This window comes from Sitophilus oryzae, unplaced genomic scaffold (genome assembly GCF_002938485.1).
Source record: "Sitophilus oryzae breed Bouriz unplaced genomic scaffold, Soryzae_2.0 scaffold_1393_pilon_pilon, whole genome shotgun sequence".
Lineage (NCBI taxonomy): Eukaryota > Metazoa > Arthropoda > Insecta > Coleoptera > Curculionidae > Sitophilus > Sitophilus oryzae.
The window spans coordinates 2158794-2183639 of NW_022146052.1; the positions used below are offsets into that span (position 1 = coordinate 2158794).

Sequence of the window (24846 nt, forward strand, 5' to 3'; positions counted from 1 at the left end):
AATAATGTTTATTATATATTATGCATAAAATATTATTTTTCTTTAAACCCTCACAAATGTGAGCATTTACCCGCAAATTAATAACGCTGGTTAACCTATCCAAGAAAATTTACCGCTGAACTGAAAAGCACGAAGAAAAATAATAGCAAAATCCAAAATGGCTGCGTCCGATACGCATGAGCCGGGCAATCAATCGTACCAACATATGATATGAAACTTCCCTTTCTACGATCTGAAACGTGATTGGTGAAGGCTATGTACGTCACAACTCAACCGGGAATGTTCAAGTTTGAAATTTTAATTTAATTTCTAAAAAGATATCATGCAAATTTTCCTAATTTTCTATGTATTGTAAGTAATGAAGACTTAATCTATACAATACAATGATTTATTTGCGAATTTATATTTTTTAGAACATGCCTATTATTAATTTCCAAGCCGACTAGACGCCGTATTTATTTTCGATCGTATGGTACCTTCAATTTTTTTATTAAGGTAGATAGCCTCTTTTATTAAGTAATAAATTTCTTTTCTAAAAACCAAAAACAACTCAGTTATATTTTCAAGTTTTATATGTTTTAGAATCTTATGTAGAAAATTATTTTTTATTTTTCTTATATTAATAGGATTTCCTTAAGTTCAAATTATAATATCGCTAAATGACTTAAAAAACAGTAATTTAAGCAAGTTAAAAAGTACCTGATATATTTTCGTATATCAGAATCATTGTTTAGTATTTTCGAGGTCGACAAGTTAATATTTTAATTAATTGTTCAAGTAGGTCAATATTAAAAAAAGATTGCGATTATTATCAATAATTAATTAAATATGGCGGCTCAATGGTCTAGGGGTATGATTCTCGCTTTGGGTGCGAGAGGTCCCGGGTTCAAATCCCGGTTGAGCCCAAATTTTTTTAATTTTTTCACTAAAAATTATAATTCACTAAAATACAGTTAAAATAGTTCCTAATTTACAAATATACCTATTATTATATCGAGAATTAAAGTATAAACAGTCTATGTTGTTTTCGGCAACACAATATGTATCTGTGGGCATCTGCATCATGGGGTTCAGATGCAGATTAATGCCGTTTTGTTACTGCTTTTTTTCACTTGTGGTAATGACATTTTGGATTAAGGTGTCTTCTAGTTGTGTCTACACCCAGCAAGGCAACTATTAAGCTTTGGTTAGTGTGGTTATTTGGAGGGTGTTCATTGGTTAGCTGGTTATTTGATGGGGTTGGTTGGTTTTTACTAATTTATATGTTTTTTAGATATTCATTGATTTTCTTTGTTTGTAATAAAATACAAATCGAAAAAAAAAGAATTTAGCCTCCTGTAGCCTCTTGCTTAGTCCAAGCATATATCAGACTATAAACTTTTGTGCTACTTGGAGTTTACTAATGAATTCTTGTTTTAAATGTTAAGATTCACAGGTGTATGTCATGACTGGTTGAATTGCAGATTTAAAGATGATAGCATTAGAACATTAATTCACTTTTAGGAAAAATATAAAAAATACATTACATATATTTGTCGATTGCATCATTAAAACAGACATCTAAACTAGTCAAAAATAATTAAATTACTTTACAACTTGTTTTGCATAAATATAACATTAAAATGAACATGTAAACCAATCATGTCGATAGCTTTATTTTCTTCAGTTTTTTTTTTGTAAACACATTTTTTTTGTAAATAAAAATATCGGTTTTCATTTTAATTTTACCTATGAATATATCAAATATATAATTATTTTAGAACTGTACACATGTAGAAACAGCACGAAAAGCATTGTTACAAACCGGAGTAATTTTGAGCCACGTGAAACATGTGGTTGTCTAATTAATACGTTGGTTGTTTCTTTGTGTAATTATTTCGTAGGGGTAAAAATAAAATAATAAGTTTTGAAATTCATACATACATATGTTATGTATATTACATATGTATTTAAACTATGTGCATGTATGCCAGTAGTGATTATTTTGCCTTACTTATTATTTGAGAGTTCTTTTAGTAGATATAATAACACAAGTATACCATGCTGGCAACGGTTACTTTTGGGTCGGCATTTACATGTGTGGAAGTAAATCGCATAGGGATCTTATTAAGTCGGAGTGAGAGAAATGCGACCGACCGACGCGACGCGCGACGGTGTGCTGTTGCGGCGTTGCCGATACGCCTTTCCCTATCAAGTAAAGTAAAATCACGATCGCAAACCACTTATTTTTAAAAGACTTTTTTTTCAAGAGATAACTAGATAAAATGATAAGTCATATTTCTGAGCATCTGAAATGGAATTATAAGGATATCGTTAGGGTGTTATTATATTTATAACGAGAAAACGTCAGTAATCGCGATAATTTAAAAACTCAACTTTTTAACACATAACAGGCCATAACTCAAGAACCACTATAGAAATTGAAACTTTTTTTTATTTTCAAGATCGGATATTTTACAATATGTTTACATAAGAAAAATTCGATAAGATTGTTTTTTCTATTCAAAAATTGTAAACAATCCATCCATTTACTTTTAGAGCATAGCAATTTTCAGCAATCGTGTAATTTTTTTATTGATAACGATTTTCACATACTGTCTACAAAGAAAATACAGCAGAAATATTAACAAAGTTCTTGAAAAAACTACAATCTATTATTTCTAATAGATTTCGAGATATCGATTTTTGAATTCAGAGTTCTAATAGCGCGACCACTATCGAACACCCACTCAATTCCACTTATTTTTATCAAAAAAGCAAGTGTTTCTTGCACTTAAAAAAATCAAGCTATAGGGAAAATTACAACGATTCGTTAATAAATGAATAAATTAAGTATCACGAGACGTAATTAAATCGTGAAGCTAAACGCATGACGTACACCTTTCCCTAGAACTTTAAGTACTGACAGAGGTATTGATTGGGTCGACCGGCCAACTGCGACAAATCTGCTATATCCCCTTCCACGTCTCTTAGCGATGTGCACAGTTTCTCGTTTTATTTCATATGTTTGGCAACTTGTTTATTGTCATCTCTTTGTTCAGTACATTATAAACGTATTGTACTCTTCTTACATACGGAAATCTCGACCCAAGACTAACCTTTGCCAGCCCTTAGTATACACGGTTATGGACTTGAACAACTAAAAGCAATTGCTAAGATAATTTTTGGAGCTGAATCCAAATCAGCAGTCCATTTTTTAAGATTGGTTCTAGTTTTCGAAATATTCAATAAATTCATTATTTTACTATTTTTGACCGTTAACAGTCATTTATTGAATTAAACAATATAAATCAGAAATGAACAGAGGTTGAACTGAGTCTTTTATACTGCTTGGGATCTGTTTCACGGATCAGGGCCCAACAGTAATCGCTCATCATGGCTTCGTCCCAAAATCCTTGGTACCGCCTTTCGATTTTCGCTATATCTTGGTGTAGCCGCTCTTCTTGCTCGTGGCTCGTGTCGCCCAAGTTTTGTGGAAAAATATCAAGATGCGAATGCAGAAAATGTCTCTTGAAAGACATTCGAGCTCCAATCTTGTGGTAATTTTGCAACAAATTGTTGATTACTTGCTTGTAATCCGGTGATTTATGATTACCGAGAAAGTTGTGAACAACACTTTGAAACGACGCCCATGCTGCTGCCTCATCAAGCGTTAAACATTTTGTAAACCTTGCATCAGCCATTAGTTTTCGAATATCAGGTCCGACAAATATTCCTTCTTTGATTTTTGGGTATGACAGTTTTGGAAACAACTTGGTTAAGTACTGGAAAGCCAGTCCTTCGCGATTGAGCGCTTTGACAAAGTTCTTACTAAGGCCAAGTTTAATGTGAAGAAGTGGCAGTAAAAAGTCCTGTGGGTTTACAAGTGATATTAACGTCGTGAACAGACTGTGCGTCAACTACCCGGGACGTTATAAGAGCGCAGTGCTACTGCCATGCGCGAACTCGAAAACTAGAGCCAATCTTGACAAACGGATTGAAGATCTGAGTTCAGGGCATCAAATAACGTTAAGAATCGTTCTGATCTGCTCGGGTCCAAAAGTTGACCGGAATTTGTAACCTTGTGTAATTAAGGAAAAATATGAAAAACTTTTAAAAATTTACTTCTGAAATAGCGGTTTTATACCGGAAACTTCAGCTGATATAAATAAGTATACCTAAATGTATGTCTTAAAGTGCTAAGTTTCGGTGATGTAGAGTGTAGAACTTTCATTTGCATAAAAAGTGTTTTTATCCAAATAATAACGGAGTTTTTGACGTGAAACATTTAATTTTTCAAGTCAAATGTGACTCCTACTTGGAGACATATTTTTAACTGGTTTAAAGAGTAATAACTTTTCGTCCGTACCTGTATAAAAGTGATGAGTAAAAAAATACACATTTCCGCTGTTTTGTACGTAAAAAAAGCTCTCGAGATAAAGAGCGCTACGAGTAGTGGTTCCCGAGATATTTGGAATCGAAATAATCACTACATGTCATCATTGACATAAATTAAACATATTGATTAGCTAATTATTAGACTGAAATAATATATTTGAAATGTTTTTATGTCAAAGGTTCAACAGAAACTGTTTTAACATAATTTTTTCAAAGAATAATTTATGATTAATTTAAAAAATACGAATGTTCAATGCAAACTTAGCATTTCAGGCAAATATGCATCTACTCTCAACATGTTTATCTTTTGTCAATAATGACTTGTGTTGACTATTTATATATCAATAAGCAATTTTTACAAAAAGATCTTTTTACGTAAAAAATGACGGAAATGTATATTTTTTCACTCAGTAGTTTTATACAGGTATGGAAGGAAATTTAATACACTTCAAAACCGTTAAAAAAACATGTAGGTGGCGCCCCCTACAACTAGGAGTTATATTAACATCGACATCAAATTTCTCGTGTCAAAAACTACTCAGACGCCAATTTTTATCTAAACATCGACAGCTGTTCAGAAATTATTTGGAAAAAATCGAAATATAAATGAAATTTCTACACCCTGCATCTCCGAAATGAAGCATTTTAGAACATAAATTGATACGAACTTTTTTACTTAGGTATTTTTATCTGCAGAATATTTTACCGAAGTTTTTCGAATATCTTTCGGACCACCCTGTATATTTGTTTGTCAATTTTAGTCAATAATTAGCTTGAACACATTATTTTGCCGGTCAACAGTTAACAAGTTGAAGCACCTGATATAATTTTATAAATCAATAACATTGTTTACTTTTTAAAAGGTTAACAACTTAGTGTCGTCATTATTTTTTTCCAAGTAGGTCGATATTGAAACAAAAAATATGCGATAATTATCAATAATTAATTAAACATGACGGCTCAATGGTCTAGGGGTATGATTCTCGCTTTGGGTGCGAGAGGTCCCGGGTTCAAATCCCGGTTGGGCCCATTTTTTTGGATAGAATAGGAATAAAGATAGATATTTAACTACAGGTTATATATTTAATTTATGTAATTTCTGTACAATAGATATAATAATAATAATTTCTGTATAAATACTATAATAGAAAAGATATTCTTCTAGTGGGATATCTTCTTCTGGATATCCAGAAGACTTTTTTGAAGACAATAAAAGAAACATATTTTCTCTTTACCGTTTTCCAAGTCCAAAATAACGATATTTTACTTCGAAAATTAAAAAAAAAAGATTTTTCCCTTAAAATTTAAGAACCACTTGATAGTTTTCGGTTTTCTTTCTTGTACTATCTACTGTCTATGTTGTGTTTTTTAACTAAAAATTACATTTACTAAAAAATTTTCAAAAAATTCCAAATTTTCAATTTTTTTTCTCGAAAAGAACCTCATATACGTCGTGTTTCTGGGATCAAAATATTTATACTGTCCCTAAAAATATTTGCACTTATTTAAGACTCTGTATAAATAAATAAAACTCATAATAGAGTTTTAAAGAAATTATTCTGATTAGAAAATACCACATATTATGTTTTTAAGCCGCTTACACATTAGCAGCAAGTATCTCCTTGTGTAAGTTCCCCATTTTTTTCTGTTAGCAAACAAAGCGACAGTAAACAGATATTCCCACAGTTATTTGTGGTAGTTACATATTTGTTCCCTATATATAACAAAATTGGCCCGACATTCTATTGAAACGTGAAATGATGATTTATTACCCACCTATATTTATACAAATGACAGGTGTAAATAGAATTTATAGCGACAAGATGGCTACCATATTAAACTGTTAGGATAGATCGATTGCTAGTTTAGAAGGTACTGATACATTTTATTGGATATTTGCTCTATACATGGATATTATTGGTTTATTTTTCTATTAGTAATAAGTTATCATTTTCTTTCTAGATTTAAACGACAGTACTAAATAAGTAGACAAAATTCTGATCCTAAACTGTTAATTATATGAGTGTCTCAAAAGTGGCTGACACCTATAACTTTTTTTTATTTTTACAGTTAAAAAACGAGATTTGGTATGATAGTATATGACATAAATTAGGATTGATTGACGTATTCAATTGTTTTCGGTCTCTTTCTGTTTTACCGGAAATGACTACAACTTTTGATTTTTATATGGCATCCTCGGTACTTTTTTACTTTATTCGATAGAAAATAACACTCTGAATAGAATGACCATATCAAATGTCAACTTTTGACATTTTCGCATATGGTTTATTTGAAATTATAACTTGCGGTTCGTAACGAAAATTTGACTCGAAATACCGTGTGTGGTACCAAATTATTCGTAAAGAAAGGCTATTTCCAAATATGCTGATGAGCCACCCTCGTTCCATTTGAAAAAATTGAAATATAATTAAAAATACGATTTGAGTATTTTCTAACTAGCCAGGACAAAACATTAAAAACATTAGACAATCAAATCTATTTTTCCAAGGCTCCTTGATTAAGAATTAGTATTTTTAACATAACCATGACACTCTAGATTGAATTTTAGAATTTAATTTTGTTTTAAGCTAGAATGTCAAAATGTGACATATGATATGTCATTCTATTCAGAATGTCATTTTATATCGAATAAAATAAAAAAATACCGAGGGTGCCATTTAAAAATCAAAAGTTGTAGTCATTTCCGGTAAAACAGGAAGTGACCAAAAAGAATTATTGTATACGTCAATCAATCCTAATTTATGTCATATACTAACATACCGAATCTCGTTTTTTTATCTGAAGAAATAAAAAAGTTATAGGGGTGAGCCACTTTCGAGACGCATCCGGTATAACTATAGGTAAAAGAAGAATAAATAAATAACATAATCTAAATATAGACAAAAATTAATAAAGGTAATAAAATAAATATGACACTTAATCACATTATGGAAAAACATTGTTAAAATATGTCAGGCGATGACAAAGTAGGTAGTATTGAAAAGTTTAGGACTACAATTTATTATATGTTCTGAAATTAGAATATTTAATAATCCATTTCATAAAACATTTATTGTATACAACGAACAATCATCAATTTATTGCTTTTCCCAAACCATTATACTCTATTCTCGATATTTTTTGGACTGTTCATCTAGAAGCTTTTTGAATATTACGCAAATGTCATAAATTGTGCTTCTATTGAAATTAAATAAAAGAAGAAACAAAAGGTTGTTGTATGCATAACAAACAAAATAGTCACATACTTATTATTGTTTAGATTACAGAAGGTTGAAAATCTGGCTTCGGTATCATATTCAAGTTCAAGTGGGTATGAATTGATACAATAAATTAGTGATTATTATCAATAATCATTAAAACATAGCGGCTCAATGGTCTAGGGGTATGATTCTCGCTTTGGGTGCGAGAGGTCCCGGGTTCAAATCCCGGTTGAGCCCAATTTTTTTGTTAATTCTGTCATAAATAAAATGCGTTCAATTTAGAGCAATTAAGAGCCAGAAGTTTGAGATAAAATGTAATCAACATTTTTCTTATTCCGTGTTATAATATACCTATGCTTACTTTAAATTTTTAGCGCTAGAAGCAATTTTGGACTTGCAATCAATCGACTGGCTCGTGAAGGATCTGGCTGCTAAGGGTGCCCTAAGATTAAGGGAATCCAATCTGTGGTCCACGAGTCCACTGACACGAGTCCACATCTGCTAGACTAGAAAACGGACTATATGTTCACAAAACATGATTTTGGAGAAAAAAAATAAGTATTTTCATCCCGAAAAGAGAAGAATCGGAAAGCAGCCGAGTAATGAACACTCAAAAGATAGCAGTCTACACAGATGCTTCCGCAACTTCAGGAGGCACAGGTATAGGCATCTTCTCGAGGAACTAGACATCCGACGATCTTTAAGGCTACTGGATGGCTGTAGTGTTCTACAAGCAGAGTTTTACGCCATAAAGGAAGCGGCTAGTTGTATACGAGAAAAAATTGCTTATACACCAATATGGTATATCATGATATACTTTGACAGTTTGGGCGCTTTAAGAAGCATCAGCATACAATCAGTGATATCGAGGACTGTGATGGAATGCCTAGAAGCACTGCCCTGGCTGCGTCAATGCGGAGCTGCTTTGTGCTGGGTGCCAGGCCACAGCAATGTGGTAGGCAATCAAGAAGCAGACTCGCCAAAGAGGGGGTCAGGGGAGAGGTTGTGGCAGATGACCCGTGACTTGTGATGATCAACACACTGAAGGAAGCTATAGGAACTACCATCAAGGCCAAGCAGCAAGAGACGTGGCAACGCCGTGAGGACTGCGCTTCGAAGAGTGGTAGATAGAAAAAAGTGGTAGCCAGTGGTAGACAGAAAAAAGACAAAACAACTACTAGAGCACAAAAAGAACCTAGTACGCATAATTGTAGGTGTCATCACTGGAAACTGCCCCACGGGGGTAATGATGAGATGGAAGATCGTGAGATGGAAGATTTCCAACCTTGCAAATTTAATGGCGGTAATTTTAAAACAATGTCTTTCTTTAATACATTATTATCTAGGTAACTACAGTCGCTTACAGTTTTGATCGATATGAAAAGCCTTAGCTGTATTACATCTCTGCTACTGACTAACTTTGCAGCCTTTTTAAGATCATTTTGTGTATACTTGTTTGGTTTCTTTGCATTTTTTTTCTTAGTTTATGAGTTGTGACTAAAATTTAAAATAGCTTCTCATACCAACAGGACTTATAATTTAAATGAATATGTCTTTCTAGATCATATACCTGATACCCTGATAAAAGTTTGTAGTCAGTTTCAAAAGTTTTAAACCTCAAAATGAGACAATTGTATTTGTAATTTCAGTTTTAGCGTGATTCATCGCCCAAAGAATAAACAAATTATGAGAATGATATGCTAACAATTATTGTTACATGTTCCTAACAAGAAAACTGACTGAATAGTTTTCAGTAGTTTTACTAAACGTTCTCCAACCTAGTGTGAGTACATATCAATGTAAAACTTCTGACGAGGGGCAGGGGACCTAAAAAAAAGAATAACACATAAAAGATTATTCAGTAGTTTTATTTGAATGTCTCATTTTTTACCTAAACATGACGTGTCTTATTTTTACCCCACTTGACCCTACTTATTATTTATCGAACATTTAGTTTTGCTGATACTGTTCGCTGTACTCTGTAAGAAGAATTTAAAATTAAGTAATCATTAGAAAAAATCAATAGGGTTCTACATTATTGAAGGAAAACACTTAAGCAACAGTAGTGAGTTCATAATTATCTCACAACAATCCATTAGGGCGAACGGCCGGGAAAATAAACTTTTAACTATATACGCATACGAAAAAGAAACTGAACTGTAGGGAAAACTTGCAGGCAAACTGGTAATTATTTTCGACGTTTAGAACAGATATAAAAAGTTTTACCGTAGTTTCTTTATAAAAAGGAGACTTTTATTGTAATAGTTCGGTTTTATAGGTGTACCGTTCCGCATAAGGTCCGTGAAAATTTTTGTAATTGGAAGGAATTTATGGCTGCGAGTAGTTGATTCTTAGTACTGCATGGAAAGTTTCTCTAAGAAGAGAAAATAAAATTCTCGTCTATATTGTATGGTCGTTGAAGAACATCTTTAGATATTGTTATTTTGTATAAAATGTTGCCATCAAGCTGTAAAGTATTTGCATTAATTTTGTCTTTCATGGTTTAAGTTTTTGACTTTATTCTGTAGATTCTTATGATACTACTATAAGATTATAAAAACAGATTGCCAACTCATTTTTCACATATGAAATGACATCGATCTAATTATAGATCGCGAGGTCATATTAGAAGCAATTATACTTTAACCTGGCGATCTACAATTCGATAGCTGTCATTTTATATGTAAACTGCTGAATGTCATCGATCGTCATTTCCAAGCCAACTTAATGCCGTTGTTTTTACGCTTATACGGTATATTTATGCCAACGAAACATATTTCCTAAATATTGATTTCCTTTTTCCCTATTAATGGTAGTTTGTATCAATATATTAAAATGTTTTTTTTTAACTTAGGCTAGGCGCTTACATGGTGTGGTGCAGGTTTGCCATTCGTGGGTTCTGAACCGACATTTAGAGTTCCAACAAATCTCGCAAGAGACCGGCTTTGTGAATTGAATATGTCTCATCTAAATAATCTCAGAATGGAATATGTCAAGAAAATCTTGACAAGATCATTCCAACGCCGAACACTTCGAAGACGCCGAATGCCGACTCTGTATGGAAGATGATAAAGCCATGAAAATTGTCATGTTTACCTGCCCCGCTGGGAGCAGGACTAGGTTTGAGGTGTTTGGAAAAACCATGCTAAACTTATCAGACCTTGGAAACATATCACCATCGAACATAACTATACAGGGTGGCGCACCTCATTCGCCTCGGTTGATTATACGAAAACGGAAAGATGTAGAAACAAAATATTTTATGGGTATATGCGGGGAGAAAATGTGCACAATTTAAAATTATTTTGAAATATACAGGGTGTTTTAGAACTAAGATCCATACCAAAGTTATATTTTTTCTTATGGAACACCCGGTATTTTATTTTATTTTTGGATTCTTGGGCCCAAAAAAGGCTTTTATTATAAGCATTAAATGTGTTTAAAATCTTTAGTTTTTGAGATATTTAAAGATATATAAATTTGCATTCTACAATAGAATATACTATTAACACCCTGTAGATTACTTTTCAGAATTAATTCTTATGCTGAGTTTAAAGGTAGAGAAATCAACTTTACTCAAAAATGGTATTGGTTCCTTAAATTTATACAGGGCTATCAAAAGTTGCTGGTCTATTTTAAGGATATATTTTATATAAAAACTTCGTTATTTCAAGTGCAACACCTATATTTTTTTAAATAAATCGAAGCAGATTCAAATGCTCTTTCAAACTATATTACGGTTTTCTATACCTATCTAGCTCAGATTTTGAATAAAAAGCGATTTTTAAATAAAATTGCAATCAAGATGGCTGGTATCGCCATGGCAATTTTCTAGTGACAGTTAGTAACTATTTTCAAAGTCGACATTAGTTTATGGACATTATTATTTATAATTTATAACAGTTTACTTAAATTTACCTACAATATAGTTTAATAAGTAAGTGTTCATTACTTTATCATGAAAAACAAAGCAGTATCTGCTGGCGGAACGAATAGATATGTTACTAGTGATATTATTTTGTGAGGAAAATTGCTTCTTGGCCTCAAGGGCTTATGCTCAAAGATATCCAAATAGGAATCTTCCAGATAAACGTTTCTTTGGAAAACTTCTTGTCCTATTTCGCGGAGCTGGTAGTGGGTTTATAAAAAATCTATTAGAAACCTGTCGTTAGAAGTGAAGAAAATGAATTTGCCGTAATTGGCTCTTTTATAGAAAATCCATATATCTACAAGTAATCGTAAAATAATTCAAAGAACCACTTCCTCGTTTTTCTTGATAGAATAATAAATGCATATTTAATAAATATTATTAATAAATATTATTTATTAAACTTTTGTATGTAAATTAAATAAAAGTAAACTGGTATAAATTTAAATAAGTCCATAAACTAATTTCAATTTTGAAAATAGCTACTAATTGTCACTAGAAACTTGCCATGACAACAATCAAGATGGCTATCTTGATTACAATTTTATTGAAAAATCGCTTTTTATTCAAAATCTGAGCCAGATAGGTAGAGGAAACCCTAATATAGTTTGAAAGAGCATTTAAATCTGCTTCGAAATATTTAAAAAAATACATAGTGTTGCATTTGAAATAACAAAGTTTTTATGTAAAATAAATATTAAAATAGACCAGCAATTTCTTATACCTTTGTATACATATAAGGGAGGAATAACATTTTTCTGTAAAGTCTATTTTTCTACTTTTAAACTCAGCACAAGAATTAATTCTGAAAACTAATGTACAGGGTTTTAATAATCTATTCTATTGTGGCATGCAAATTTAAATATCTCAAAAACCAAAGATTTTAAACATATTTAACCCTTATAATAAATAACTTTTTTGGGCCAAAGAATCCAAAAATGAAATAAAATACTGGGTGTTCCATAAGAAAAAATATAACTTTGGTATGGATCTTAGTTCTGAAACACCCTGTACATTTCAAAATAATTTTAATTTGTCCACATTACCTCTCCACAATACTCATAAAATATTTTGTTTCTACATCTTTCCGTTTTCCGTATAATCAACCGAGGCGAATGAGATGCGCCACCCTGTATAAGTCTATGTTAAAAGCTTGAGTCTTGAGGGTGAATTTTAATACTTTATCGTGCAGAACTGAGCCAAATAACCCTTTGCGACCAACCACTAGGCCAATAATTGTCGTGGTTCCAGGTGGAGGGTTCCACCTGGAACCCTCTCTCGATAAAAACAATAGGCGCCCATACGCAATTTTGAGTCGGCCGATTAATTAGTTAGAGCAAAAAGAAAGATTTCGAAGAAGCTGCATACATAATAAGCAATAAACTAAATAATCGGCCGACTTGAAATTGCATGTGAGCGCCTAGACTAAAAATTGCATGCAGCCTAGGCTCTGACATGCAATGTTTAGTCAGCCAAATAGTTAGCTACAAAAGTGAAAACAATATATTCGTATGGAGACGATCGGCCGACTACTTGATTGCATGTGAGTCCGGCTCCATATTAGAAACAAATTGACTGTCAGCGCATTAGCCTAAATTGTTGAGTACGACCTAGATAGATGATGACATGTTATTTTGATGTCTTTATAATTTATGCCAGTTTTTTTTTCTGCATATGCTAATACAGTTACAATATTATTTATTTCAAATCAATGTATTGAATATTTTGCAATATTGAATAATAAATAATAAACAAGTAACATAAATAGAGATCATTACTTTAAAATACAAAACAATACTAAGTACTAAAAATGAAATAAGACGATTAAATCTAACAACAAATTGTGTCAAGTACCACAGAACCACTCAGAGGTACTTTAAATAGCATTCCCAAGTATTATGTAATTTAATATCATTATTTTTTTTAAAAACTACATATCCTGATAACATATTTCAGGTGTCATATCTCAAATAAAACGTAATTTAACTATATAAATGCTCATTGTCAATTTAAGATCGGAATTCAAAGTATTTTGTCTCTTGTGAAGAATAATTAATAAAATTTAGAGGATTATACGGGAGCGACCAACAATAACTGAAATAGTTGACTATTCTGATTTTGCTGGCTTGGTTGGCAATACATTTAAGCAATTCGAATATTTATCGGCCTTTTATCACTAACATTGATACGAACTAAAAATTAAATAATATATTATTATTTTTTGACAATATTTAAATTTGTATTTCATAATAATCTGAGACTAATCAAAACGACATGAGAAATTAGAATTTATAATTAATTGAATAATTTTGTTAAAATATATATGTTAGGGTACGTGCTGGTTATAAATTGCGACAATAAAACGCATATTTTTAAGGTATCATAAACTAGTTTTACTCAAAAAAAAATGTTTAAGGAGTTCTACATATTTTTATAAATTTAAAAGCCAAAATGTACCTTTTTATGGACTTATCATATTGTTCCATCTTCTTGTGTTACTTTCTGGTTAACAGTATTTTGAAATCGTGCAACTACATTTACGTTTCTGATATTTAATAAATAATTAAACGGTGCTCAAAATTCTGTATTGAATCTTTATTCAATACAGAAATCATTCTTAATGTTAATGCGCCGATTACGTTCAATTTTTAACAGAGAAAAGTCATTATTATGCATTTCTTTTCCATCCTGAACACTATAGCTGTTGTATAAAAAATAGTATCTTTTTACATTGGAAAATATATCGAATTCACAATAACAAAGTGAAAACTTGCCAAGAAAATTGACGTGAATGAATTGACATTATTTGCTAGAATTTTTCTATCTTTCGATACTTTATTTTAGCATCAGTACCAATAACTTATCCTCAATGAGGTTATATACAGGGAGACGCTATGAGCATTTAAAGTGCTTGCGAAAAATGGTAACACTAGGCGTGGCTTAAGCCAGCACCAATATGGCGGCATTAGCAGGGCCGGTTTACAGAAACTTCTTTGAAAAATTTTATTTTACACAATATAACGACCTCAACTTTTTTAAATAAAAAAATAATTAATCAAAATAACTACAAAACCTACAATTTTTTCAAAAATATAAATTACAAGATTAATTTTAATGACTATATACTATGTATATTTAAGGAGGAAACACAAAAAAATAATACACATTAAATAAATTAAATTTTATTGCTCATAAATAACACTGTTTTGTTGCTAGTATGTCTTAAACTAATTGCCTTGTTTTTATTGATGTATCTAACAATAATAACCTTAACATTTAAAAAAAAAATAGAAAAAAAGCGGAAAATAATTAAACATGATTACTGATTTACCATAATTAACATTTTGATAATCATTAAAATTTAGAAATCTTAGGAAATAATTATTTATTTGAGATATTTTATTGAGATGTTCTGTCAAAACAGCTATCAGAAAAATGTTTCGAGCATAGAACACTACCTGATGTAGCTTGCCAGTTTCTCCTGTTCAGAAACTTCACCTAAGCTTCTCGACGGATGGGATTTATGAAACCTAAAAATCAGATTTAATATAATATTTATTTGATAAAAATTTTCTAAAGAGAGCAAAATTTATATACTACGTACTAAATTTAAAATGTTCTGATATAAAATTTTATTAAAATAATAAATGTTTATCAATAAATATAAGTCGTTAAGACTTTATCTGCAAAAAATAAATTTACTTTGTTGATTTTATAATATTTATCTAAAAATTAAAGCTATACTATATAAAGTTTGTACATAGTATATGCTAGCAGATGCTAAAAAGGAATGTAAATAAATGTTTAAGTACAAAATCTTAGTGTAAAAATAGAAAAATAAACCGTAGTTAATGTTAGTCCTGTCAAAAAAAGTATATGTAGTAAAAATAACAGATATTGTTAAGAATTTTATTTACAAGAATAGAAGTCGAGGCATGTTTTAATTACTTAATTGCCTCTAACAAAGTATTAAATAACTAAACACTTTGTCAATATAGAAACACTTAATATTTAATTAATAAACGCATAACTAGTTAAATGGAAAATACGAAAATAATTTAATCAGGTCCTGTATTATGTTTACACTTACCTGTGACATGCAATTTCAGTGGATTTCTTCCTCTCTACACGGTGTCGACTGCAAAAACTACTTACAGCACACGAAGACATGTTCGGAAAGTCCAAATATTCAAATAAAAACACAAAAATAGTCTTGAAAAATTAAAAAAACACTCGCAGTTAACCTCAAAAACACTCGCACTTAACCTCAAAAACTGAACTGTCAGAATTGCCAGTACCAATATGGCGTAACTGGGTACATTTCTCGATAGCTTATGTCGCCTCCCCCCTTATAACCTCATTGCTTATCCTAAAATCCGGTAACACAGTGTTGCCAACTAATTCAGTCATTGTGGATTGCTCCCTAATATTTTATTGCACTATTTATGTTGTATGAAAATGTTTGTTTGTTTCAAAAAACATGTGCCATATCTTGTAGGGAGATTATTGACGTACAAATAAGATTTATTTTATATCATTGATTTTTTAGTTATTTTAATTTCCTTCCAATTGCTTTTAGTGATTTGAATAAAATTTTGAGAGTAAAAGATATTACTACTGTCATATATTTTAATGCTAAAGAAGCCTCAAATTGCTTTGCTCATTTGTATTTTGCGTCCTATTGCATATTTGACCAAGGACGTGTTATAATGTGGAACCATATGGGTTATCACTTGAGAATAATTTTCTAAAATAAAAAACATATTGTGTAAACCGTTTAAAAATTGATTCTCACTATACCTTGCGTATCCGCTACTTTCCGTTAAAAGTTTGGTAAACAAATAGGACAATGCACACTATCCGTTCAATTTCCGTACCGTTTTCATGGTTGCGTTTGATAGTGTGAATATGATCAAATTATACGAAATGTATACTAAACGAATATGGAACGGAAAAGGAAGGTATAGTGAGGTTCAACCTTAATGCGGATTAAAAGTTGTCACTTGTTATTTGTCGATATCGGTCTCATTGCATTGATGAGATAAAAGCAATTTTATAAATTAGCCTGAATCCAAGTCTAATAGTAACATTTAAAATGTTTTAATGTCAATAACTGACCAAACGGTTAAATAAGTACTCATTGATTCCTCCATGCATAGTTTTAAAGTTACACGATGTTAAATCTTTTATATAATTGCTCTTTTTTAATACTATTATTTTTTTTAATTTGCTATAGAGAAGAGAGCCTAAACCTAAACATCAGTTGTATAGATACTAATAAAATTTAATAATAGGTACATTAGATTAAACAGGGTTGTTCACCACATACGACGCGGAGTATTGTAGCTTAACTCTTATATTTTTGCAAATTGTACGTTTTGGGTTCATTGAGGGACTATTAGAGCTACAATTTAAAAATATTTTTACAAGATACAGAGTGGCCCAAATAAATAAAAAATATCAAAGTTGTATTTTTTTAAATGGAACACCCTGTATATTATTACATTTTTAGTTTCTACGATTAAAATAAAGGTAAATTTGATTAAGGTTTACCGCATTTTAATCCCACCCTTTTTGAAATATTTAGGTTTTTGTCAAAATACAATAATAATTTTAATGCTTTATTTCTCCAGTCGTATTTAAGTTTTTAAAACCAAATATTGTAGTGATATTGTCTATTTACTAAATTTTGTGTTTTATTAATAAAAATTATACTACCTTATACAGAGTGTCTAAAATTTTACTTTAAATAATAATTAGCTATAAACGGCAATAACTTGTTTAATTTAAATGGAACACCCTGTATATTTTACAAGAATCAGATGCACAATTTAATTGTCTATCAAATTATATTGTATCATATTTTACCTATGTCTTCAGGTTTTCGTAGAAAACGCATTTTCTTATAATTTAGACCTCAAAAATCATTAATATACCCATGGAATATTGACATTTTTGATTATTTTTATACATGTAACAAATTTTTAAATGGTACAGATACTAATATTGTCGATATAGTTCGTTTATGTTATTAAAAAATAAAAAAATGTTTAAATATTTGTAAAAGAGAACAAAATAATATGATTCCAGTATTCAAACTACATTAATTGACTGTTTGCGTTGATTAATAATAATTGCTCCAAATACTAAAAACCTTAATTTTGTATGTGCATTAGACAGCCTGGTAAAAAGTAACACCTTAAAAATGTTATTTCATTTTTTGACGGATGCTTATTTATAACAACAGAGACGTTCATTTTCATAACTTATTATTATATTGATTTCTGATTCCAAATCCACATTTATTTAGAATAATTTATTAACTAATACAATTAAATATGTAATTAATTAATATTTTGGCGGAAATAATGGCGGTATATTTAATTAATGTTTCTCTTTTATAAAGATATAAATAGTTTTATTTTTGTATACCAATACTGGTATAATATTATCGTTTTTAGCACCTGTACATTTGTTGCTTTAAAAACAATCTAAAATAACAATATTCCATGGGTATTTTGATAAATGAGGTCTAAATTATAAGAAAATGCATTTTCTACGAAAACCTGAAGGGATAGGTAAAAATGGCATAATACAATTTGATGAACAATTAAATTGTGCATCTGATTCTCCTAAAACATACAGGGTGTTCTATTTAAATTAAACAAGTTATTGCCATTTAAAGCTGGAAATTATTTAAAATAAATTTTTAGACACTCTGTATGAGGTAGTATTATTTTTATTATTGCAACACAATAACTGATCAATAATTAAACTTCAGTAAATATCTAGTATTAAAAACTTTGATACCCTTGGAGAAATGAAGCCTTAAAATTTTTACTGCAATTTCACAAAATTGAAAATATTTAAAAAACGGTAAGGTTTAAGAGTGATAAACCTTAATCAAATTTACCTTTATTTTAATCATAGAAACTAAAAATGTAATAATATACAGGGTGTTCCATTTAAAAAAATACATTTTTATTTATTTGGGACACTCTGTATCATGTAAAAATATTTTTAAATTGTAGCTCTAATAGTCCTTCAACGAACCTAAAACTTACAATTTGTAAAAATCTATTCGTTTAGCTACAATACTCCGTGTCGTATGTGGTGAACAACCCTGAATAAATAATGTATTAATTTTATTTTAATTTTAGTTTTATAATTGTGATTAATAAAATGATCTCATCAAGATGATTGAAAGCGACAAAACATCAAGATACAACGTTTAATCGACATTAAATGACATACACACTTCTTTTAGAAAGTTATTCCAGTGATAACCCTAGTGAATCTATCCAAGCATATCGAAAACATGTAGAAGTTGTAGTATTTTTTACCCCCAAATTTCATTCATTGTAGAGAGTTATAATAAATCGAAAAAGTGACTACTTGAATCCATGGAGCTACGAAACAAAGCGGAATCGGACCTATGTTGCTATAAAAAAATTAAAACTTATTTTGACGTGAGGAATGAATTCACGAGAGACGGCACATATTTTTTAAACACCCTGTATAGGAAAATTTATATATTTATTTCAGAATCTTTATATTAATCTATGTTGCCTTTCTGTCTTACTATTATTTTTTTCCAGACACTTTTTTACAATTTCTCAGTAGATATTTCTGGCTTGAGTGTTTTTGAAAATTTTTCATTTTCTTCACATTCGCGCTAAAGACGGATTATACCATTAATCCACCTTGAAGAAGTAATGAGTATTTGCCCGGAAGCGAAGAAAAAAGGGCAATATCTTTCCAGCGGAAAATAAATACATCCAATTTCTCCCGCCATTATTGGAATTTTTCGGGTAATATAACAAAAAGCACGTCAGGGCGACATTTTCCAATATGGACCACATGTTGAATCGAGGAGAATTACTCAAGTAGGAATAAAAACGACTACAGTATATGTTACAGGACGAAAAAAAGGGTGGAAAAGCTGTTAATATGTATCATAAATAATATACCATCTAAAAAATCTACATCATATCAAATTAGTTTTTGTATTGAAGCATTCATTTGATATTTTTTCAATTATTATTCTTTTCTTTAGCTTTTTGAATTACCGGTGTTACCGATCACTGATTTAATTTTTAATAATCAATTTCAACAAATGTTTAGTTAAATCATAGTTTCAGTTGCTTAAGGATAAGAATAAATTTGATATACAGGGTGTCCCAATATTCCGTGGATAGTACTACGTATTTTTGGATCAAAATAAGTTCATTGAACACAATTTACCTCTATACAAGAGTGCTTCGTTGGTTCCCTAGAGGGTATCAAACTTTAAAAACATAAACACATTTTTTCAGATATTTTAAGAACCGTTAGTCCGATTTGAATGAGATTTTGCATGTCTATATTTTGCTAAGTGCTTTAACATTTGGCTCTCACAGAAATTAGGAAAATGTACGGGAAGAGTGAAAACTACCCCCATCCATACATAAATTTTAATATAAATATTTTCTCCAACACCACCGACGACAGATTTTATATTAGTAAAATGGCCCCTTACTACATTTTTTGTCTCGTGTAAAAAACACGCTACATTGCATAATTCTTATGAACAAAAATTTTGAAAAATTTATTTTTCCTAACCAAACCAAACCAAACAACTACGTAATTTTTGGATCAAGATAAGTTAATTGCACATAATTTACCTTTATAAAAAAGTGCTTCGTTTATCCGTTACAGAGCATCAATAAAAAATAAACCCGTATGTTAACTAACTTAATAGTTATTTTTTATACAAGACGATAAAATACATACATACATACCGCCATTACTCGCTGACGAGTCTTTGACACGCATCAGAAGATGGTCACGCAAGGCGTTTTCTTTCATGAGCTTTCCTGTGACTGAAAAGCCCGATACGTGATGTTATCTGTCTACCGCACTCCAGACATTCAAAAATCTCATTGCTTTGTTGCCTCTTTACTTTTTAGTTGTCGCTCTTAACTGACTTTACAATTCTTCTCCATTCCGTTCTATTGTGAGCTGCCTCTTCCCACTCATTCTGCTTGTTAATTCCCTTTAAGTTTTCGTGGAAAATATCCTTGAACCTTTTGAGTTGCCCACCCGGCCTCCTCTTACCGTCTACAAGCTCACCGTAAAGCAGAGATTTTGGTATGCGGTTTTCTTGCATTCTGCATACGTGGCCAACCCATCTTAAGCGAGACTTTGTAATCATGACTTCAATACTCTCGCAGTTAGCTTTTTCAAGGACCGATACGTTTGAGACATGATGGAACCATTTTATTCTTAAGAGTTGTCTAAGATGTCTCTGTTCCAACTTGTTTAATGCGTTCATGCGTCGACGGTACGGCACCCAGATTTCGCTTCCATATAACATGGTGGGAATTATTATCGCTCGGTACACCGCAAGTTTCGTTTTTGTGCTCAAGTCATGATTGTAGAAAACCCTGTCTTTTAATTTCCAGAATGCCCTTGAGGCGCTGCTAATCCTGTGCTGAATTTCAGAGTCTATATTGGCCTTTTCCGAAATCAAACCGTCATGATACCCACAAGACGATAAAATGGTATTTTATCGTCGACCGAAAAGATTAATTCACAAATTAATTTCGGGAGACGATAATGCAATTTTATCTTCGTGTATAAAACAATATTTTTTTCCAAAGCGAGTTACGTTTTAAACAATATTCAGAAATTATTATTTCAAGGAATTTATTACGAGTAGAAAAAATATTGTGCTTGGTTGGCGTTGGTTTCTATGTAATTTGACAAATAAATAAAGCTGTCTCTTTAGTTGATAGTTTGGAGACAATATATTTTAATTCTCTTTCGTGTCGATTGCTGATTGAATTGGAGCCAGAAATGGCTCAAAACGAAATAAGTAAACTACCAATAGATATTCAGACTGAGACGAGAAACGCCATATCCAAACTACTTCCATTTAAATCCCGAATAACTTATGAAAAGGAATACAAAAATTTTCAAAAATGGAAGCAATTAAAAAACGTGCGAGAAGAAATACATTTTTTAACCTATTCTCGCTGTTAAAGTATCATTTAATCTACCCTTGCGGTTAAAGTACTATTTTATCTACTATATTTGATAGATAAGGCAATTTTAATAGGTGGCATGGAAAAAAGTATTAATTTTTTTAAGCTTTTTATGAAGCTTATTGTCAAATACATTTCGTGATACTAATATAAAATTCTATATTTTCGCTAACTAGATTATTAGAGCATAATAATATTCATAGCTTGATGTGACAAATAACATTTTTGGAAGTCAGCTTTGGAAAAATAATTTTTTCTTCAAAAAGTATGCACGGTGGGGTTTTGTTTACAATAGTCAAAAAATGTAGTAAATACTAGAGGGGCCATTTTACGAAAATCGGCCGTCGATGTAGTTGGAAAATATTTATACTAAAATGTATGTAGGAGTGGAGGTAGTTTTTACTCTTCTCGTATTTTTTTGTAATTTTTGTGAAAGCCAAATGTTACCAATTAACCAAATATAAAATTTAAATTATAATGTGAAATCAAAAACAAAAGTTTATTTCTTCATCACTTTCTCGTTAATTATAAGTTTCTACTCCTCAATAGTTTTAAAATGATGCGTTTAAATAAACAAAAAAAAATGGGCTCAACCGGGATTTGAACCCGGGACCTCTCGCACCCAAAGCGAGAATCATACCCCTAGACCATTGAGCCGCATATTTGTTTAAATGAAAATCACGTACGTTTTGCGTTGGCTGCTTTCACTCCTCACCTAGATTTTAAAATCACGCTGCGATACAGGTGAAAGTGTGCCCGCGTTACAAAAATCAATTTAAATTATTTAAACAATATGGCTCGTTGGTCTAGGGGTATGATTTCCGCTTAGGGTGCGGGAGGTCCCGGGTTCAAATCCCGGACGAGCCCAAAACTGTTTTATTTTTTTTTGTATATAAACACGAAAAATGTTGGAAAAATGTTTATATAATATGCTCTTTAGTTTAATTATATTTGCGTTGTACTTATGTTTTTTTAATTTATCAATTATTATATTTTCTTGGCATTTTCGCTTATATGTATTATCTATCTATTGGTCAAACATAATACGGATACCTCAATTTAACTCAGTTATTTCAGAAGCACATATGTACGGTATTACAGAAAAAAAAGCGGTGTCCGGTTGGCTTGGAAATGAAAATCGACATTCTCCATATAATTTTACATATAAAATAACATTATTTCATACCCTTCCAAACACTTTTTAATGTATTTTTAACAGAAATAGCTAGTCATTTACTAAAAATTGGCATAAAACTTGTCAAAAATTTTGCAGATACAAATCTATTTCTAAAAAAATATATCTTTCTCGAATTTTAAACTACGCCATTTAAAAATCATTCTTCCTCAATATAGAAATAAATTACTGGCAGTAAGCGCAATTAAAAGCTAAGGAAAGGGTACGGGCCAAGTAATGACGTCTAGGGCTTGTCCTCGCCAAAATTATCATCGATTGTCGTTCCCCAGCCGCCCTTGACGCCATTTTTTTTTTGATCGTGGTGTATATTTTTTAGTAATTTTAATAAGGCAATAACATTTATTGACTGTACCTAAAACAAAACTAGGAAATTATTGAGTTTATGCTACTTCACATTTCAACACTTTTAAATCAAATCAGAACGCCATAGATAACCCGGAATTTAAGTAAGCCAAAAGAAATTTAAGTCAAAATAAAAAGACCAAAATGTAACATCTCAACAATATTAGCACGAGTGCCAAGGAACTTTAAATGTTTCTTTGTAGGTCTATTTAGAGATGTTACTTCTTTGGTCTTTTTTATTCAATATTCCTATACAGGGTGAGCCCTAACCAGGTGCAATTATTTTTAGTTGAAGTATACTCTGTTTTTTTTTCAGGTAATATTTCGACAGACGACGACAGAAAAAAGCAGATGGCGTCCATACCAATCCATTTATTTCACTAAAAAAGTTTCTAATATTTTTTTAAATTAACTATGGATGGATTTATAATACATAAATCCGTTACGCGTCGTTTCTTGTTGTTTTTAACCAGTTTTATTATTTTTTGTGTCAAAAATTAGAGGTCATATTTCAATATTATTGGTTTGAGGGAACGATGAACGAAAAACGGATGCCGATGAGTATGAACTCGACTTTTTATTTTACATATAAAATATGATGAGATTTTTGAGAGTTGTCAAACTCTTGCCAAATTACTTATAGGGTATAATTTTATGTCAAATTATGTCAAATATAAATGATAAATATTTTGCATTTTGGACTGTGTTATTAAGTGTATTTCGTGTTTTTTTTTTTAAATTAAGTGTAGGAAAACTAGAGGAAAAATTAAGTGTTGACCCAGACTATGGTTTACAGTTAATGTTCGCTACCCAGAGACACAGTTTTCCAGAGAGTTGTATGAGCCACAAATAAAGTTTGTATCTCTCTTTGGTCTGTTTCTCTGAAGAGGGATTAGTGACTATGATGTTCCTGTAGCGGTTTTTATCGTATTGTGCCAGTCCGCTCTGTTTTGAGCCATGCTGACGGTTTCATGAAGGCCTTGGCCGATTAGGTCTTTAGTTTGATCAACCCATCTCTTGGGTGATCTTCCTCGTGGTCGCTTTCCCTCTACCTTTCCCTCGACTATTAGCAGCTGCAGTGAGTCCATTCTTCTAGCAATGTGACCAATATATGTCAGAAAACATCGGTTTATTTTTTTTTGAGAGGCTGAGTTGTGAGTTTAGTTCTTGGAGAACTGACACATTCGTACGATGGGCTGTCCAAGGTATACGTAGCAGACGTCTATATGCCCACATTTCAAAAGCATATATTCGCCTGGTATCGCTTTTCTTCAGCGTCCATGTTTCCGCCCCATTCGTAGCAATCGGGAAAACAAGCGAGTTCAGCAGTCTTAGTTTGGTGTTCTTAGTGATGGCTGTATCTTTCCATATCTTAGTTAATTTAGTTACGGCTGTTCTAGCCAGCGCAATTCTACGTCTTATTTCGCCTTCGCATGAGCCGCTGTTGTCGATTAGCGATCCCAGATATAAGTATTTATTAACCACCTTAAATCCAGCTATGTTTCCCACGTGAGGTTGGTTGTTGTTTTGTCGGTCCACAATCATGACAGTAGTTTTGTTAGGATTAAGTTTTAGCCCAAATTCTGTACTAGTTTCTTGGAGACGTTGCATAATAAATTCCATTTCTTCCACACTTGCTGTTATGATTAGTGTATCGTCGGCATATATTAGATTATTGATTTTCCTTCCCCCCACAGATACTCCACCTTGCCAGTTATCGAGTTTGTATACCATCTCGTAAATGGTACCAAAAACTGG

The 24846-nt window shown here is 31.3% G+C and overlaps 1 protein-coding gene and 5 non-coding genes across 6 annotated transcripts; 4 read left to right on the forward strand and 2 right to left on the reverse strand.

Moving 5' to 3' along the window:
* The first annotated feature begins 833 nt into the window (after positions 1-833).
* Positions 834-905, forward strand: Trnap-ugg. The gene has a single exon. It is a non-coding gene; the product is annotated as a tRNA-Pro (tRNA).
* Positions 906-5334: 4429 nt separating this feature from the next.
* Trnap-ugg lies at positions 5335-5406 on the forward strand. Its single transcript has one exon. It is a non-coding gene; the product is annotated as a tRNA-Pro (tRNA).
* A 2357-nt stretch (positions 5407-7763) lies between these two features.
* Positions 7764-7835, forward strand: Trnap-ugg. The gene has a single exon. It is a non-coding gene; the product is annotated as a tRNA-Pro (tRNA).
* Positions 7836-14980: 7145 nt separating this feature from the next.
* On the reverse strand, positions 14981-24822 carry LOC115875668. Its single transcript, XM_030891199.1, has 2 exons — positions 24344-24822; positions 14981-15056 (listed from the first exon to the last, which is right to left on the reverse strand). Exons 1-2 carry the CDS (start codon positions 24820-24822, stop codon positions 14981-14983), a joined length of 555 nt encoding a protein of 184 aa, XP_030747059.1.
* Trnap-ugg lies at positions 22137-22208 on the reverse strand. Its single transcript has one exon. It is a non-coding gene; the product is annotated as a tRNA-Pro (tRNA).
* On the forward strand, positions 22347-22418 carry Trnap-agg. The gene has a single exon. It is a non-coding gene; the product is annotated as a tRNA-Pro (tRNA).
* Positions 24823-24846: the final 24 nt, after the last annotated feature.